The 16331-nt window shown below is 55.0% G+C and overlaps 9 protein-coding genes across 9 annotated transcripts in view; 5 read left to right on the top strand and 4 right to left on the bottom strand.

The window, feature by feature from the left end:
• Nucleotides 1-155: 155 nt before the first annotated feature.
• Nucleotides 156-1042, top strand: ACRALDRAFT_1070249 (uncharacterized protein; the record flags this gene model as incomplete). The annotated part of the gene is made up of 2 exons (XM_071017748.1): nt 156-195; nt 273-1042. The coding sequence occupies 2 exons, from the start codon at nt 156-158 to the stop codon at nt 1040-1042; spliced, it is 810 nt and encodes a 269-aa protein (XP_070873499.1).
• Nucleotides 1043-1895: 853 nt separating this feature from the next.
• Nucleotides 1896-2680, bottom strand: ACRALDRAFT_2090898 (uncharacterized protein; the record flags this gene model as incomplete). The annotated part of the gene is made up of 2 exons (XM_071022574.1): nt 1896-2410; nt 2500-2680. Coding segments are annotated over 2 exons (696 nt in total), but the record flags the coding sequence as incomplete, so codon positions are not given.
• Nucleotides 2681-5129: 2449 nt separating this feature from the next.
• Nucleotides 5130-6687, bottom strand: ACRALDRAFT_1076168 (uncharacterized protein). The gene is made up of 3 exons (XM_071018479.1): nt 6232-6687; nt 5534-6174; nt 5130-5461 (listed from the first exon to the last, which is right to left on the bottom strand). The coding sequence occupies exons 2-3, from the start codon at nt 6018-6020 to the stop codon at nt 5433-5435; spliced, it is 516 nt and encodes a 171-aa protein (XP_070873497.1). The 5' UTR covers nt 6021-6174; nt 6232-6687; the 3' UTR covers nt 5130-5432.
• Nucleotides 6688-8540: 1853 nt separating this feature from the next.
• Nucleotides 8541-8800, top strand: ACRALDRAFT_209843 (uncharacterized protein; the record flags this gene model as incomplete). Its single annotated transcript, XM_071022882.1, has 2 exons — nt 8541-8563; nt 8617-8800. The coding sequence occupies 2 exons, from the start codon at nt 8541-8543 to the stop codon at nt 8798-8800; spliced, it is 207 nt and encodes a 68-aa protein (XP_070873496.1).
• On the bottom strand, nt 8725-9781 carry ACRALDRAFT_1081491 (uncharacterized protein). The gene is made up of 2 exons (XM_071019176.1): nt 9649-9781; nt 8725-9593 (listed from the first exon to the last, which is right to left on the bottom strand). The coding sequence occupies exon 2, from the start codon at nt 9536-9538 to the stop codon at nt 9137-9139; it is 402 nt and encodes a 133-aa protein (XP_070873495.1). The 5' UTR covers nt 9539-9593; nt 9649-9781; the 3' UTR covers nt 8725-9136.
• A 196-nt stretch (nt 9782-9977) lies between these two features.
• ACRALDRAFT_1076166 (uncharacterized protein) lies at nt 9978-12106 on the top strand. Its single transcript, XM_071018478.1, has 4 exons — nt 9978-10233; nt 10290-10413; nt 10525-10615; nt 10689-12106. The coding sequence occupies exons 1-4, from the start codon at nt 10217-10219 to the stop codon at nt 11804-11806; spliced, it is 1350 nt and encodes a 449-aa protein (XP_070873494.1). The 5' UTR covers nt 9978-10216; the 3' UTR covers nt 11807-12106.
• Nucleotides 12107-12207: 101 nt separating this feature from the next.
• ACRALDRAFT_1063297 (uncharacterized protein) lies at nt 12208-12863 on the bottom strand (the record flags this gene model as incomplete). Its single annotated transcript, XM_071016771.1, has 1 exon — nt 12208-12863. Exon 1 carries the CDS (start codon nt 12795-12797, stop codon nt 12210-12212), a length of 588 nt encoding a protein of 195 aa, XP_070873493.1. The 5' UTR covers nt 12798-12863.
• Nucleotides 12864-14812: 1949 nt separating this feature from the next.
• Nucleotides 14813-16331, top strand: part of ACRALDRAFT_1063296 (uncharacterized protein) — a 1577-nt gene continuing 58 nt past the window's right edge. Inside the window, exon 1 of the mRNA XM_071016770.1 lies at nt 14813-16331. This exon is cut by the window's right edge and continues 58 nt beyond it. Coding sequence (XP_070873491.1) covers nt 15548-15850 — 303 coding nt within the window. The 5' untranslated portion in view covers nt 14813-15547 and the 3' untranslated portion in view covers nt 15851-16331.
• ACRALDRAFT_2125325 (uncharacterized protein) overlaps nt 15569-16331 on the top strand; it is an 821-nt gene continuing 58 nt past the window's right edge. The window contains exons 1-2 of the mRNA XM_071023902.1: nt 15569-15799; nt 15866-16331. The exon at nt 15866-16331 is cut by the window's right edge and continues 58 nt beyond it. Of these exons, the coding sequence (XP_070873492.1) occupies nt 15938-16294 (357 nt within the window). The 5' untranslated portion in view covers nt 15569-15799; nt 15866-15937 and the 3' untranslated portion in view covers nt 16295-16331. The remainder of the gene's footprint in view (nt 15800-15865) is intronic.

The following is a 16331-nucleotide window of genomic DNA, read 5'->3' as shown; positions in this document are numbered from 1 at the left end:
TTCTTTTTCCTTCCATCGGACTTGTCGGAGTACGTGCAAGACGGAGATGATTTCATAACTTGACAATTCGACTACCAAAAAAAGTTGACCCGTACGCTTGGCCCATTTGAATGCTCCCTACCGCTAGACTAAACCTCGGGAGGACCCTGGTCAGAATGGCGCTTCATCCTCCCAACGACACCTCCAAGCTCATATGTGAGTCACTTTCCTGATATCAATTTGGAGTTCTCAGAGCCACTCTATACTCTCCTCTGCTAACACTTCAACTCTAGTCGCCCCCGCCGGGCCGCAATCCAACGTGCAAGCACCCCAGTTCACGGCCGGGCCTCTCCACCGAAGCGACCTCGACCCGACATCCCCGACGCGGCAGTTCCACGCCTGGTTCGCCGAGGCGCAGCGTGCATCCGCGCCGTCGTCGGGGACGCCGCTCGTCGCGCACCCGGAGACCTGCACGCTGGCCACGGCGCACCTCCCGTCGGGCCGGGTGTCGGCGCGGATGGTCTACCTCAAGGAACTCGATGCCGGGGGCCGCTTTGTCGTCTACTCCAACTTTGACACCAGCCGCAAGGCCGACGACCTGGCGTCCAACCCGCGCGCTGCGCTCGTCTTTTGGTGGGAGGGCCTGCAGAGGCAGGTCCGCGTCGAGGGGGCTACGGAGCGGCTGGGCGCCGAGGAGAGCCAGGTGTACTTTGACACGCGGGTCCGTGGGAGTAGGGTTGGCGCGTGGGCGAGTCGGCAGAGCGTTGCGCTGGAGCCTCGAGGGGGGAGTAGCAGCTCCAACGGGGAGGGAGGGAGACAGGTGGAGGGAGGGGGGGAGAAGGAGGATGATGGCCGGGCACAGCTGGAAGAGTGGGTTCGTGAGGCCGAGGCGCAGTTTGATGGCCAGGACCGTATCCCCGTTCCACCTCACTGGGGTGGGCTACGCATCATCCCGGATAGGGTTGAGTTTTGGCAGGGCAGGGAAAACCGACTGCATGATCGTTTCGTCTACGAGAGGGAGGACGGAGATGATGAGTGGAAGCTCGACCGATTGAGCCCATGAACTTGTTTCTTTATATCCTGAATCGACTCCCCACTCAGAATACCTCCACAGGAATGAATTCCGTGGCAACGCGAGATGTGGAAGAGGAGTAAAATAAAAGTCGAGTAAATTAGAGAGAATATATCCTGGGTAGAAAGAAACGACCATCAAGACCAATGATAAGGGGTATGTGCGCTATGTATGAGGTACTAAGGTACTTGGTGACAAAAACGAAAGCCAGAACAATCAATGAGGTACCCGGTACCTGCAAAACAATCAACGCCAAAACGTCCAAGCCGGAAACAGCGCCGTTCTTCCTCTTTTGCGCAGCGTTATCCTTATCAGCTCTTTCTTTCCGAGCCAATGTCCGTTGTCGTATATACCGACAAGATATTTGGTGATGTAGATGCCATCTTTTCATCGTCAAAGCGATGCTAACCAACAAGAAACACTGCCAGGCCATAAAACGGGTGCTTTGTGCTTATAATCATCCGAGCGCAATGAAATGCAAAATGAGATGGTTGTGCGAAACATTATAATCATGCCAGATTGCGTCACCTAAAAAGAAATGGCCCATCGACTAACTCTGCCGTGGGTCGAATTCCTCTCCCACCGGAGACAGACCCCTCTTTGGTGGCATCTTCGGTAGTGTCAGGTAGTCGTCCGACGGTCTCTGCTCTTGGCACTCTTCAACAGCATCCGGGGTATCGACAGGCGTGAGCTGCAGGCCCAGGCCCATGACGGCCGTACCGACGCTCATGCTCTTGCTCTTGCTGTGACGGGGTCCCAAGGCCTGCAGTCCCGACGGGAGGGAACGGCCGCGGGGAACAACCGGCGGCAGGTCGGCAGCGGCAGCGGCAGCGGCGGGGCGATACTGCCGGGCGGCCATCTGCATATCGACCAGCGTCTCGGTAATGAGGTCCTCGTCGTCGAGCAGGGGTTTGATGCGCCAGTTGAGGTTCTCGCAGATGCACCGCTCGGTGGCGTTGAGCTGTTCGCAGGACCACATGTTGGCGCCCCAGGCGGCGCAGTAGTACTGGGTCGACTCGTGGCGGTCCTCGGTGAACTTGGTGGCGATGACCAGGGCGGCGAGGATGATGAGCTCGGGCCGCACCGAGTCGATGTGCAGCTGGCGCTGCTGGAGCAGCGGGCCCGCGAGGGAGTGGCGCTTGTTCGGGGCGTGGGCGGTGTCGGGGGGCAGGATGAGGGGGCACTGGAGGCGCCAGCCGAGGGCGAACTTGGAGTTGAGCGAGTCGAGGATGCAGGCGGCCAGGGCGATGGCTTCGAGGGGCAGGTCCATGCGGCCGAGGAGGGACTGGACGAGGGGGACGGACGGGGTGATGAGGGAGGCCGAGGTGGGGACGAGATTGGCGAGGTGGATGGAGGGACCTGGACAGACGGTCAGCTGGGAGAGGCCTCCAAGAGGGAAATCGTGATGCGAATCTAAAGGGATGCAGGACGGAACGACAGAAACATACCTAGAAACTGGTCGCCCAGTGGCTCGCCATCATCCAGTCCGACACGGGGGCTTTGGTCTGCGGATGAATTGCGCGATGATGGTGGTGGGGTGGGCAGATTGGATAATGGGCGGTACGTAAAGTAAAGGTCGAGGTCGTCGTGGTCGTCGTCCTCGACAGGGACGACCGAGTTGGTTGCCATTCTGCTCATTTTTATGATTGCTGAATCGTTTCCCGTGTTTTGTTTCTTCTTCTTCTCTCTGTTCGGCCTACTACGGTTGCAGTGGCATACGAGTGGCAGCAGTCTAATCAACCCTTCCAATCCCTAATCTCAGGTGGCACGGAAAGGTGCTTCTCATATTTGTTCGCAGAGAACACCAGGGAAGAGGAAGAAAAAAAGGCAAAAAGACAGAACTCGGTTCCAAGGGATGCCTTTGTTGGTCAAGTTCTAAGAGAAGATAGATATCACGCGACTATCTAGATAGTAGTAGTACGTTCCCCCGCCGGAACAAATGTAGGCGACCAGACCGAAAGACCGTGAGAGAGCAGGTTAAAAAGGGAGGATGGGGGAGGGAAAAAGGTAAGGAGATGTTTTTCTTTGGTTTTAAATTTTAGGTACTCCTGTTATATAGCAGAGATGATGGTTGGTTGGCGAGGGAAACACGAGGGAGACGCAAGAAAGTCGCCGGACACGGACGGTTTCCCGGGGAAAGGAGGGAGAAAAAAATATAAAGCAAAAAAGGAAAGGGGATGCGGACGAGCGAAAGAGCGAACGGACGAACGAACGAACGAACGAACCGCCTGATGGTGACTTGACTTTGCACGGTGGTGGGCGGTGAGAGGTGAGAGTGACGCCGAGACGAGCAAAAGGTGGGCCTGGCCTTGGTGAGTGGGCTTGGGTTACTAGGACCAGGATGTGTCAGGTAGCCAAGGTACGAAGTAATAGGGGATAGGGGGCTGCTCAGCACGGTCGGTCTACGTGTATTTCCTATTTTCCGCTTGTTGTGCCCATGTCGAGACGGACTTTTCCATTTATAGGTACCTTGCCCTACTTGTACGAAGTACCTTGGGTACGTTGTACTGATTCGTACTCCAAGAGTGGCCAACTGACGGTTAGTGGTCAGTTACCCCCTGAAACGACTCCGTACAGTAAGGAGTATGTGGGTCGGGTCGTGTGGTCATGGATCCCCATTAAGGGGTAAGCTTGGCTTTTTTTTTTTCTTTTTTTTTAGGGAGCGACTTGACATCTTTGACATCAACATATCCTACCGCAAACAGCATTCAGGGGTAGCTAACAACAAAGATGAGCCACAGGAATGATAGTCTCGTCTCTTGATGACAATTTAAGAGCCACCCACCAACTTTCCATGACTATCCAGGGTGAGTATTGTATATCGAAGTACCTACGTTGTAGAAACGTCGGAATGCAGTCCTACCGAACATCAAGTCAGCTTGAATCATCATCCAAGTGCCAATCTTCCTCGACATACGATACCATCTCGACAAGAGACCACGGTCTTCAGCCGTTTTACAATCGTTTCTCAGAACCTTGGTAATTCATAATCATGCCTTACGCAGCGTACAACGTAAACGTATTCTTGCTCCGTATTCGGTAATGTGTCATTTCTGTGGCCAAGATCAGAATCGAACGACGTGCTTATATTCCCCAGCTTTGACCCACAGCGAACACGATCTCGAGCATTGCACTAACCAGAATTAGACTGTCAATGAACACCTCCAAGACAAAGGGGGCACCATCGGGACGATCACCCAGGCTTTCCGACCGACCTCATTACCTCAAGTCGACGTACAAAGTGCAAAGTAGGCACAAACGCCGTGCCATGTAGCATAACTGCTTCGTGTTGCAAGTCTGCAAGTCGTGCAAGCTTAATACCTGACATGTACTATATAAATTCAAGTAATCCGTACCGGAGATGATTCCCGCTGGGGTCCTGCGCCTTTTGGGACCATCGCGAATGGAAAGTCCAGAATCGACGCCACAATGCGTTCAATAACCGCTCACGCCACGGGGACGGAAAGAGTAGATGACCGTGGACGTCTTGGAAACAGGTTGTCGGATTCAGTTCGGATGTCGTTTCAGACGGTGGTAATAAGCATGCTCTGCTGTCAGTCGGTAGTGCACAGCCAAGGCCACTCAGGGTTTGTCTAACACCAGAGTCAATTCCTTTCCTCCCTTGTTTCTTCCTTTTCCCCCTTTCCCTTCTCTTGTTCCTTTTCAATTTCTCTTTAGGTTCAAGCCGTCGAGGACCGTTGTATTGGTTACCGAGCAACGACAACAGCCCGTTCGTTCAAACCGTCCCGTCCCCTCGTACAAGCAGGGCTTGTGAGGTCATAGCTCCTCGACACAGTCAACTTCAACAGAAGCTGCATGATACATGGGAAGCGCATGGCTGCAGGCCGCGGGATCAGAATGGACCGACGTCATCACTGACGTATGTGAAAAGCTGCTGCCCGTGCAATACGATGCGAAAACAATAACAAACATCAAACATCAAACAGCCATGCTCCGGACCGTACTGTATCCGTAGGACATTGTTTGCAGAGCGAGAGGAATCGAGTCCACTGCCACCATAGTGGCAGTGGAGTCACGGTCGAGGCATATGAAGCGGTTCGTGATTACGTATTGCCTTGAAAATCGTTTCATTCATTATATGTATAACGCGTATGATGCTGCCGCTGATATGGTCACGCATTATCGTACTGCCTTCATCCTCCTCTAATAACTCTACCCCTGACGTTTTCATCTGAAAACACCGAACCGACGAGACACTGTGCTCCGGGTCGATTGCAAGGCCAGCTCTGCGCCAGGGGTATCGCCCCATATCCGACTGTATGACACTGGTCGATCTCCCGCCTTGGGAGAGCTCCAGCGCTCGATCCCAGCTGAAGAAAAAAGACCGGTCTACAAAAGCAACGCCGCGCTCTCTAACGATTTACTGCCTGGGAGTCACCACAAAGTGAGCTGTTTCAAGGGAAACACGTCAGTGCCTAGTCGTCCATCATAAAGAAGAGAAAGGGTAAATGACACGCATACTCGGCTGGTGGGCAATGTCGTGGACGCGGCCAATGACGTCCCGGCCAATGAACTGGCCCAGGTCGATACCATGGACGTTCTGGATGAGGCCGAGATTTAGGCCGCCGAGGTGCAGGTTGGCGAGGTTGAGGTTGTTGAAGAGGCCCTGCTGGTGGAAGGCGAGGACGGTGTGGAGCTGCTGGAGCTGTAGCAGGGAGCGGACATCAAACGACTGGGCGTTGAAGAGGTGGGAGAATGCCAGGAGGTTGAGGTTCTGGCCCTGGCCGAGCTGGTGGAAAAGGTTGAGGTTGACCTGGTTGAGACGGAGGAGATAGTTGAGGTCGACATTCTGGAAGCCCTGGAGACCGTTGAGCCGGGAGAGGTCAAAGGTGCTCCTCGCTTCGAGGGTCGTCAGAGCGGTGACGGGAGCCTCCTCAACCACGGCGGCCGGAGCGGCGGCGACGAAGGTGGCGGCGAGGCCCGTAAGGACGACGGTGAAGAACTTCATTTTCGGTGTGGATAAAGGCGAATAATGTAAGGATGGTGGTAGTCGAGGGAGGTGGTATCAAAAGGGAAAAAGAATAGTAATGAACGCGACAGGGAGCACAGCTCTGAACTTCTATAGGGGTATCTTGAAGGAGTGAAAGAAACGAAGAGCACAGCTGTGGAAGTCGGTTAGCTGGATGATGAATATCGATGCATATGGGGCAATCTCCTACCTCTGGGTGAATAATAAGAATAAAAAAGAAAAGAAGAAACGAAGAAACAAAACGGAAAACGACAAGACTCTGGCTAGCCAAACTGACTGGTTACTTTTGGGATGAGGTAGAATGGAAAATATCAACAACCGTCGGACGGAGCCGTCATCTTATACACACGATCCAGCAGGGCCAGGCACGATGGAACGCGGTCCTGGTGGCGGCAGCTAGAGTTTCCGTACACTAACCATCACCTTGGCGACGCGACAAAGGGCGCTTGGGTGATCCGATGCGTCGCAAATCACGAACCCACGCGCCATCCGGTTTGAGGAAACCCTCCCAAGGGGATTCGAGGACGGGGGTGGGATGACGTCCCACGTCTCCAAGGACCTCGAAAAAGAAAAAGGGGCCCGGCGTCACTTGGCACGTAGACAAGATATGGCACTTTCCCCGCCAAGAGTCGATCAGGTAAAGTTTCCGACGTATAGGCCCAAGCAAAGGGCTCGGAAAGGTCTTAGCCCGAAGGGAGGTCAAGGCGAGGCCGGTGTTCTATGAGAAAACGAAGGCCAGGCCCCCGGCGAAGAGAAGGAACAGAACACCAAAGACCAAAAACCACAGGACCCTAGGTACACAGAGATCTCCTGAAACCGACCTGAATCAAAGTAATTATATGCTGGGCTGACTCCCGCTAGGCTGTTGTATGGGATAGGGACGATGAACTCGGCGGCTCAGAGCACGACAACCACTTGGCTTCAATGCAATCGGGCAGATGCCAGCACGCGTCTTCGGCATGTCCGAGATAAGAGAAAGTCAAGCCAAGAGTCGTTTGGTTCTGTGTCGTCAAATGCATCGTCCTGCGATAGTCTCGCGATAGTGTCCGATGGTTCCAACGTCGTCCAGGCAACATGACGAAAGCACGCATGCAAGAGGTACATATTCGTAACTTCACCGGAAAGTCAGCCATCCGATGAAGGAGTCTCTGGCCAGCCAGCGAAAGGCGGCATAAAATATGACATGACGCAAGGGCGTCCGAGACGAGACGAAAGTACGTGAGACGAAGCCAGAGATGGGGATCAGATGAAGTCTGAAGACCTGGACGCTTTGGTACCCGAGGGTGCATTTTTGGGAGCATCTTGGCCGTAACGTCTGATGAGATCATGCGCGGGGTTAGTTGTGGAGAATGAGACTAGGCTTTAACTATTATTGGATAAAAATTCTGCGAAGAGTCAAATAAGGTTTGACACCCCAACGCATGGGCCATGCACGGACAACGTATGTACCCAAGCACCTCCAGCGAGCCGAGCTAACCGCCCCACAAACCCCCCTGCTCGGCCTTGCATCTTCATCCTGGTACCGTTTCCGTGTCACCTGTGAAACCTCAACCTGAAGGGATCTCGGGAAATCCATCATGAACCTCGTAGCCTGGACGGAAGATCTGGCTGATTGGGCAGTAATGAATGCGGCATGTCTTCCAGACGATAGTGCTCGGACGACACTATTCAGACCGAGTAGCTGCTCACGGAACGACATGCTATCAGTTCCTCGCCGTTAAGCCACACTCTAACGGGCACGGTAACGTGCGTAAGGGGCTACGTCTGGATCCCCTCTCACGACATTGAAATCATCCCAAGAAACGCCAGTGCCATGTTGAGGTTCTGGTCTCAGCTTCGACGGAGCGGCATGCCATCAGAGCCACGACCGAAGAAATAGTCGCTTGGTTTGGACGAGAGTTGACCTTTGGCCGAACGATTGACTGAAAACTACCCCAACTAGGGGATAGGTTTGGGTATCTCTCCGGGGCCCCCGCTTGCCGTCCCGACCCGGCCCAGTCTCCAAGTCTAGATTCTGACACTCGAAGCTCCGTAGAAAGAGTCGCAGGCTTGACAAAGGTGCCAAGATCCTGCAAACAGTACCAAGATGTCATGACCGCAGTTGCGCCAACTGCTGCAGCTGGGCGAGCGCTGGATGTTCTGGTTCAGGCCCAGGTTGAAGATGCTATCGGAGTTGGCGAACCGGCCTAGGCCGAGGCCCTGCACGAGCCTGATAATGTGTTGTCTGTGAGGACCAGGCACTGGCGTGTTGTTTCGAGGTCGACTTGTTCACCCTGCGCTACCAAAACGCCGTGACAGTAATAGAGATAGAAGAAAAGAGCCCAGCTAGGTATAGTTAGCAGACTGGACACTGAACAGCTTCCGGGTTGTCAAGTGGCATGATCGACATGCCTCCTAAAATGCAAGTGAAAGAAAGAAGGAAAGAAAATAAATGAAAAGGAGGAGATATGGCAGACAGGGAAACACGGGTAGTGTCTTTAGTCGCTCAGTTAATAGGAGATGGGCCCTTGTATATTTTGGATGTACCAATGTCATAAAGCAGAAGGATATAATTAGTTGTTGATGATATACAAAGGTCCTATGAGTTCCAAGTCTCGGCCAAGTCTTGGTCCCGCGATGTTGGTTCATCAGATAGCCATGCCGCAACAACGACAATGCAGCTCGAGTCAAAGACTCCCACTCTCCCACTCTCCTGTCTCACCTTCTGGCATAACATGAGCTGCAAGGTGGTCTGCATCCGAGAGTTTGACTTGATTTGAACCGGTCATCGAACCGAAAAAGAGCGTGCAAGGGAACATGGTCAATGGGTTGGATTGGTTCTTGACTTGTCGCTCAACTTTGGTTTTCGTGTTCGGGCTTCAGTCATCGAATGGGCAATGGCCGGCGGAGCTCCTCGGATGCCTCGTAAAGCTCAGGTAGGTCATTATGTGCTCTTGCATCTCTGAATATTTGATCGTGTACATGTACATTGGAAGTGGAATAGATGGAGACCAAGCGGTAATTCGTTCCCATGGTGCTCTCAGACGGACTCTTGTTCATAAAAAGCGGGTATATGTTTCTTCCACGTTCCTCACCCCTTCGATGACTGCCTCCGGTTACCTGTCATCTCTTGGTCTCTGGATCCGCTGGCCCTCGCCCTCGCTCTCGCGCTTTCCCTTATCCGCATGGAAACCCAACCATTCGCCCAGTATCCCGCCCGGTTTCGGCACGGGGCATTCACGCTGCGAGCTCCCCTCGGTGATGTGCTGGGCCTCGCCTTCGTCGTCGCCCATCTGGTTGAACTGCACCATGCCGTCCTTGATCTCGGGGTTGTCGCGCCTCCTCCGCCTCCTGCGGCGGCCGTCCTCGCCGACGACCACGTCACCGTCGGCATATGTGACGCGCGGCGCGGGGCATGGGAGGATATGCGGTAGGCCGACGACGAGGAAGCTGGCGAAGACGGTGGTAGCGAAGAGGGATGAGGTCATGCGTGACCTCGGGTGTAGGTATGGCGGCATGATGGATTGCGTGCCGTGTGTGTTCGTCGTCGTGGGGCAGGGATGGGAGACGGCGCTGGTAGGACAACAGTCAATTGATCGTCTTTGGAGTCCGTTTTGATTATCCTTACCTATGACCGTGTCATGCTCGTGCAATTGAGCGAGGCTACGCAGTGGAGAGTCCTAGGACGTCGGGCGGCGAGCTCGGTGGGAAAGCTGGATTGATCGTACGTGAGTTACGAGCTGCTAAAATTCTCGGCAATTCGGTTTCTTGATGCCAATGCGACTGACTGTATTCGTACCTAACGTACCGGGAACCAGCCACAGTCAAGCCACTTTATCTTGCGCCACACAATCTCCGATAAGAAAGTGACTTGCTGGGGTACGTCAACACGTTCCTGGACTGACAGGTACAATAATAATGCACTAAAACCCCACCGAGTGCTGGCGACTGGCAACCCAACTCTGCATCCAATTTTCGCACGACAGAACCAACTCGACCGACGCGCGCCATAGTGTCCACCAACGCATCCCCACACTTTTCCGAATGAGATAGAGAGAGGCGGCATGGGATAGACAGATCTCTCATGACCGTCCAAGAAAGCCGCGATTCCTACACCCAACAGTGCACCGCGTGCCACTGACCGAAGCGACGACGCGCCCTCCGGTTCGCTGCAACATACAAACAGCCCATCCAACATGAATGATCTCGACAGGTTTGGCTGCCTCGAAGCTCTCTCTTCTTGCTCCGTGCTGACGCGCGTTCCTACAGAGCGATCGCGCAGTTGCGCGCATGTCGGCCGATCCCCGAAGCCGAGGTCCGACAGCTCTGCCACAAAGCCCGCGAGCTGCTCATCGAAGAGGGAAACGTCGTCACAGTTACCGCACCCGTCACGGTATGTCTACACCATCTTCACGCCGCAGTTGGGGATGGAGGTGTTTCATGGGTCTAGGCGAGAGTAGTTGGTTTGCTCGACATGCAGCAGGGGCTAACGGTAGCTCACAAGATATGCGGCGACATCCACGGCCAATTCCACGATCTCATGGAGCTATTCCGGGTCGGCGGTGATGTTCCAGACACAAATTATCTCTTCATGGGTGCGTTTTCCTGCTACAGTGATTGACCGAATGGGGGCCGACCGACTGACCGAGCTCGACTCTCTCTCGCCAGGCGACTTTGTTGACCGTGGCTTTTACTCCCTCGAAACCTTCCTCCTCCTCCTCTGCCTCAAAGTTCGCTACCCCGACCGCATGACTCTTATCAGAGGCAACCACGAGTCTCGCCAGATCACCACCGTCTACGGCTTCTACGACGAATGCATGCGCAAGTACGGCTCCGCCAACGTTTGGCGATATTGCTGCGACGTGTTCGACTACCTCGCCCTCGGCGCCATCGTCCTCGGTGCCTCAAACTCCCTCAGCGACAGGCCCCAACACGAAAATGTGCAGGACGACGTCGAGATTGAAGTGTGCGACCATACGGGCTCCATCATGAGCCGATTCCAGAGGCAATCAGACGACGACGAATCCCATCCAGACGCCGTCAACAGCGACAATAACATCAATAACAACGACGGCGCCAGGGGCCATGACGCTGGGAGTGCAAGTCCCGTGGTCACCAGCGTCACCAGGAGCGGGCGCAGCGGTGCGGGCGACACGGGCGACAGGACGGGCCCCCCGGGAAGCGGCGCATCAGGGAGCAGCGGGGGCAGCATAGGAAACCACACCGGCGCCGTCCTGTGCGTGCACGGAGGGCTGAGCCCGCTCATCGACACGGTGGATAAGATCCGGCTGCTGGACCGAAAGCAAGAAGTGCCGCACGAGGGCGCCATGTGCGACCTTCTCTGGTCGGACCCGGACGAGATTGACGGCTGGGGCCTCTCGCCGCGGGGCGCCGGGTTCCTGTTTGGAGCTGATATTGTCAAGGTCTTCAACCACTGCAACGACATCTCCCTCATCGCGCGCGCCCACCAGCTCGTCATGGAGGGCTTCAAGGAAATGTTCGACTCGTCCATCGTCACCGTCTGGTCCGCGCCCAACTACTGCTACCGCTGCGGCAACGTCGCCGCCCTGCTGGAGCTCTGCGACGAACCTTCCGGGACGGGGCTCTTTGCGCGGAGCAACGGCGACGTGACGCGCAGCGCCGGCGTCTCGGCCAAGGGCGTCATGCAGGAGGGCGACGCGGTTCCAAGGCACGGGCCTGCGCGGAGATACCGCGTCTTTCAGGCGGCCCCTCAAGATTCCCGGGGGATGCCTGCTAAGAAGCCTGTGGCCGACTACTTTTTGTAACACATTGGGTGGGGGTTTGTTTGGATGGAATTGGCAATGGTCTCATACACCCATTTCTCTTGTTTCTTTTTATTCTATTTTCATCATCCTTTTTCTTTTTTTTTCGGGCTTGCCTTTGATGATGATACGGCTCAGCATCGGAGTTGGGGCGGCTTGTCGCTTGTCATCGCAGGGGACGGAGGTTGTTGGCTGGGGCTCTCGTCGGGAAACACGAGGGCCATGCATATCATGATGAAGAAGACAGGACAAACAACGAATCTTATATGATCCAAGGGTCTAAAGCAGACAATTCCACGGTGCCACGAGACCTTCATGTCGAAATGACATGCAACGAAAACCGCAAACCGCTCCCGACAAGCAAGACAACTCCCTGTCCCTGACCATGTATACGCCGGGCCAACAACTACACAATGGCGACTTGAACGACATCTGAATGCGACGAAGCCACGACAACATTGCTGAGGTGTGGCTCCGCCTCGGCCCGCGGCGCAAACTCCAGCTCCGTCGACACCAGGTATTCGACCTGGCGCAGCCACCACACGAAGAGACTGCCCATGTAATCGCCCTGGAATAGGGTGCTCCTCAGCGCCCCGGCGTTCGCCTCCCGTTGGATCAGCCGGGGGATGACCTCCTCGGACAGTATGCTGACCATGGTACTGTTCGTCTTCCCGTTCTGCCGCATGCCGTGCGGGTGCCACTGTTTGTATTCGGCACACTTTGCGCGGGCGGTCGCGAGCTTCCGCCTCGCCTTGGGCACGTCGACGGCGTCGATGTCGGTCCGGTCAAAGACGTCGCGCATCCGGAGGAGGATGTTGCGCCGAGGGCCCGAGTCTTCCGCCAGCGGGGGGTGGTTCGCGAGCTCGTCCGCAAGGCTGAGCAGGTCGCCGATGGCGGCGATGATGTTCTGCCCCTTGGCGCCGACGGTGTTGGGCGGCGGGTTGCTGATGACGGCGTCCAGATTGATCAGCTCCGGCACGGCGATCACCCGCATGTCCGGGAAGAAGAAATCGTGCCCCGATGCGATGGCTCCGGGAGACAACGGGCTCAGTTCTGCCAGTGCTTGGTCTGTCGGCGACACCGTCTCGGGAGGTGGATCCTGAGGCGTTGGCTTGGACGGTAGCTGGTCCAGGGGCGCTGCCTTCTTCTTTTTCTTCTTCTTCTTCTTTTTCGCCTTTGACGAGGGTTCTGGACCAACTTGTGGGTGGGGGGTCAGGGGCTTCTTGGACGAAAAAGAGGTTGGATTGGACTCATCTTCATCTAGGGCATCGCCGGCCGCGGCCATGGCAGCCCGGATGGGAGGAACGAAATGTCGCGATGATATCGTTTTCATACTCGACAGCCGTTTTCTCGGCCTCGGCAGGCCAAGCATCCTTCTCAAGTCCTCCCGTTGGCCGTCATGATACCCTGTGCGATCTGGCTCCTGGAACATCGCCCACCTCGCCAGCATTGCGTGCCTGTTCTCATGGACGTGTGGTCCATCGCCTCTCGCCCGATCTTCGGTCATCCTGACCCTCTTTTTCGGTGGTTGACCCAAGGCAATCTCGTCATGGTATCTCTTCGACGCCATAGGGTGGGACCACTTGGGATAGTAGCCCTCCATGGTGCTGCTTCGTCTTCGAGTGTCGTATCGGCTAGATGTCTTGAACCTTCAATCAGCCGAGTCGTTGAAACTGGGGAGCCAGGGAAAGGTGTACCTACAAATAAATGCCGCTGTCGGGCTTGTCTAGATAGTCTGTCAGTGTTATCCAGGGGTAGTGGTCTCTAGGGAATCGTCAAGACACCAGCCCTCCGGGACGGGCCACCGACTATTATGTACAAGTTCATCTGTCCGAGTCTATTGCGCGGAAGCTCCTGCGAGTCTCCCAAAAGCGGTAACATGAGAAGCTTTCCATTGTCCATGGGATATGCTAAACAAAGATCACATTCCAACCATGTCATTCTGGTCTTGAGGGCTTGGTGGGCGGTGGTCCTTTGTTCTATAGACTCCCATCCCTCGCGTCTACTTTTCTTTCGAACGGATTCAGATGAAAGGGTAGTGCCTATGCATTCTTCATTCAAAGGATGCCCGTTAGTTCGTGTCAACCAAGGCTTCTCGAGTATCTCACAATCTTTCTATACCTTTCATTGTGGCGCCAGCTCGCCGTCGTGCGAATGAACCCTCACTGGAATTCCACCATGCCGTTGGCCTCGTCTCGATCCTACCTCTTCTTAATCCTTTACCAGTGCCTCAGCCATGCATTTATGACTTGGACATGGTACTCTTCGAAAACGAGTCTCTCAAGCTCCGACTTCCTATCCACCAGTGCCGCCAGCTCTACCTCGCCAGGTGATTTCTGAAATCTCTCCCGCGCATTAACAAACCTTCGACGGCACGCCTGGTACCTGACGTTTACAGTGCGCAACAGTCCCCTCCGCTGGCACTTGATGCACAGATCTGGGATCGTGCCGCCCTCGGGTATGGTTGTCGGGATGAGGAACAGGCTTTCATGCGTGACGTATCGCGTCGCCACCTTGTGCCCGCACTTGCGATGCACGAGACGTCGGCGGCAGAAGGGGCAGGTATCGTGATCCGCAAACCAGACATCCAAGCATGCCGCCCCCGCTACGTGTCCGCAGGGCATCATGGCCGGGACGCTGTCCCTCCAAGAGCCGTCCGCTTCTTGGCCGTTTGCTTCGTCCCGGAAGAGCAGCCGCGTGCACTTGCAGATCTGGCAGCGCATCTCGTCTGGTTTGTCGATGAGGAAAGTCACCTTGGGGCAAGGGACGAAGCAGCTCTCGGCGACTTCAGAGTCGCTCGGCTTCAACCAGTATTGAATCAGTGATAGCCATCTCCTGAATCTCGACTCTCTCTCCTTCTCATCTGATTCCTGGGCTTCCTTGGCGTCGTATTTCTGTTGTTCTCGGACCGTCTTGGACGCCAAGTACAGTCGTAGACTGTCAACACTATGTGAGATCATGGCGTGGTAGTGAGATAGCAGGAGTGCTTTTCTGGGCCTTTCTGCTTCTGGGTATCATGTATGTTGATGATGTATGTAGGTGATAATCCCGTGAGGAGGCGATCTCACGACTTGCACCATCTAAATAGCCCAAGACCAGTCACGAACAGTGTGGCTTATTTCGAACAGATGCTATGTTCAGTAGTGGTTGACTGTATCAACTCACATGTTTCACTGGTATCGGACATTTGATCTGTATCGAACGAGAAGCTTCCCAGTGAAATGAAAGACCCTACCGTGGTAACACTTGGCATAGAGACCCCATCTAAACATCCCCCTGGGCATGTTCTTGTCGTCCTGCGAAGGTCATCTAGTATATGGCTCAACTGACCTTGGAAACCCCATCTTCTGCCGCCCTTACATACATATGGCAGTGCCGTCCTGAAAGGGTAAAGGCAGGGAGATGCTGGGAGTGCAGCGTGTACTATTATTAACACAGGTGCCAATTCCGAAGCTTTGATTTAGAATCCCTCGTCACCTTCTTTCAGCCAACCCTGAGCACGACGCTAGATCAAGTGTGACGGTTGCAGGGAGGTCTAACAAAGAGATGCCCATTATCAGCGGCCCGCATCAAAGGACATGCAGGCAAGAAAGATGAAAATAGATCGAGGCAAATACATCGAGGTCGACGTCTGCAATGTCAGTGAATACCGAATGCTTTAATACTGAAGCAACCGACTCGACATGGCAGCCGTTCGCTGAGTCCAGTGCGTCTCAATTTCCTGAATCAAACCAACATTACAGCATGCTGTTGCACCTATTTGTGGCCGTCGTATTGGCATCGCTAGCCTACGCGGAAATCATACGCATCGATGTCGGCATCGTACCCGAATCGTTCACGCCAGATACGACCAAAGCCGATGTGGGCGACACTTTGGAGTTTCATTTCCACCCAGGGAGTCACAGCGTCGTCAGGGGCGAGTACACACAGCCCTGTGCACCCGTCAACGACGGGGGTTTCTTCTCCGGATTCGTGACGGTCGAAGCGGAAGAACCGGTGGGTTTCCCTCCACGAGGGATCGGCCAGCGGGACGAAGTGGCCTACTGACGACCGAAACAGGAGCGAGTCTTCCGTGTCGTCGTCAATGACACGGAGCCCATCTTCTTCTACTGCGCCCAGGATTCGCACTGCTCCATGGGCATGGTTGGCGTTGTCAATCCTTTGGCGAACCAGACACTTGAGTCTTATGCGCAAAATGCCGTCGGGAAGCCCGTCTTTGTTCCTTTCCCAGTCATCGCGTTTGGAGGTGAGTTCGGAGAGGCTTCGGCAGAGGACCGTGACATGCGCGTGGAGGACCCAGAGATGCCGTCGCCCTTGCCCTTGAGCGATGATGAGAGTAAGGGAGACACAGACAGCGATGGCGATGGCGACAGCGGCGGCGATGGTGATGGCGACGGGACCAGGGAGCAGGACCGGAGCAGAGCGGGAACAGTGAGAGCTTCTCTAGCAGGGCTAGTGTGTGCCCTTGGATTTACCCTGCTTCTGCTATGATCACTGGTGGCAGATATATCAAAGGCAGGATTATAGG

This window comes from Sodiomyces alcalophilus (assembly GCF_042370955.1).
Source record: "Sodiomyces alcalophilus JCM 7366 unplaced genomic scaffold ACRALscaffold_6, whole genome shotgun sequence".
Taxonomy (NCBI): Eukaryota; Fungi; Ascomycota; class Sordariomycetes; order Glomerellales; family Plectosphaerellaceae; genus Sodiomyces; species Sodiomyces alcalophilus.
The sequence above is the reverse complement of the archived record's forward strand: the minus strand, read 5'-3'. Positions and strand labels throughout refer to the sequence as shown.

What these genes read in the sequence shown, in the direction of transcription:
- ACRALDRAFT_1076168 (XM_071018479.1), bottom strand. Translation starts at nt 6,020, where the DNA reads ATGAAGTTCTTCACCGTCGTCCTTACGGGCCTCGCCGCCACCTTCGTC. An exon ending in CGACATTGCCCACCAGCCGA is followed by an intron (nt 5,462 to 5,533) that starts GTATGCGTGTCA and finishes CCCTTGAAACAG; the next exon opens with CTCACTTTGTGGTGACTCCC.
- ACRALDRAFT_1076166 (XM_071018478.1), top strand. An exon ending in CAGTTACCGCACCCGTCACG is followed by an intron (nt 10,414 to 10,524) that starts GTATGTCTACAC and finishes GTAGCTCACAAG; the next exon opens with ATATGCGGCGACATCCACGG. An exon ending in CACAAATTATCTCTTCATGG is followed by an intron (nt 10,616 to 10,688) that starts GTGCGTTTTCCT and finishes CTCTCTCGCCAG; the next exon opens with GCGACTTTGTTGACCGTGGC.
- ACRALDRAFT_1081491 (XM_071019176.1), bottom strand. Translation starts at nt 9,538, where the DNA reads ATGCCGCCATACCTACACCCGAGGTCACGCATGACCTCATCCCTCTTC.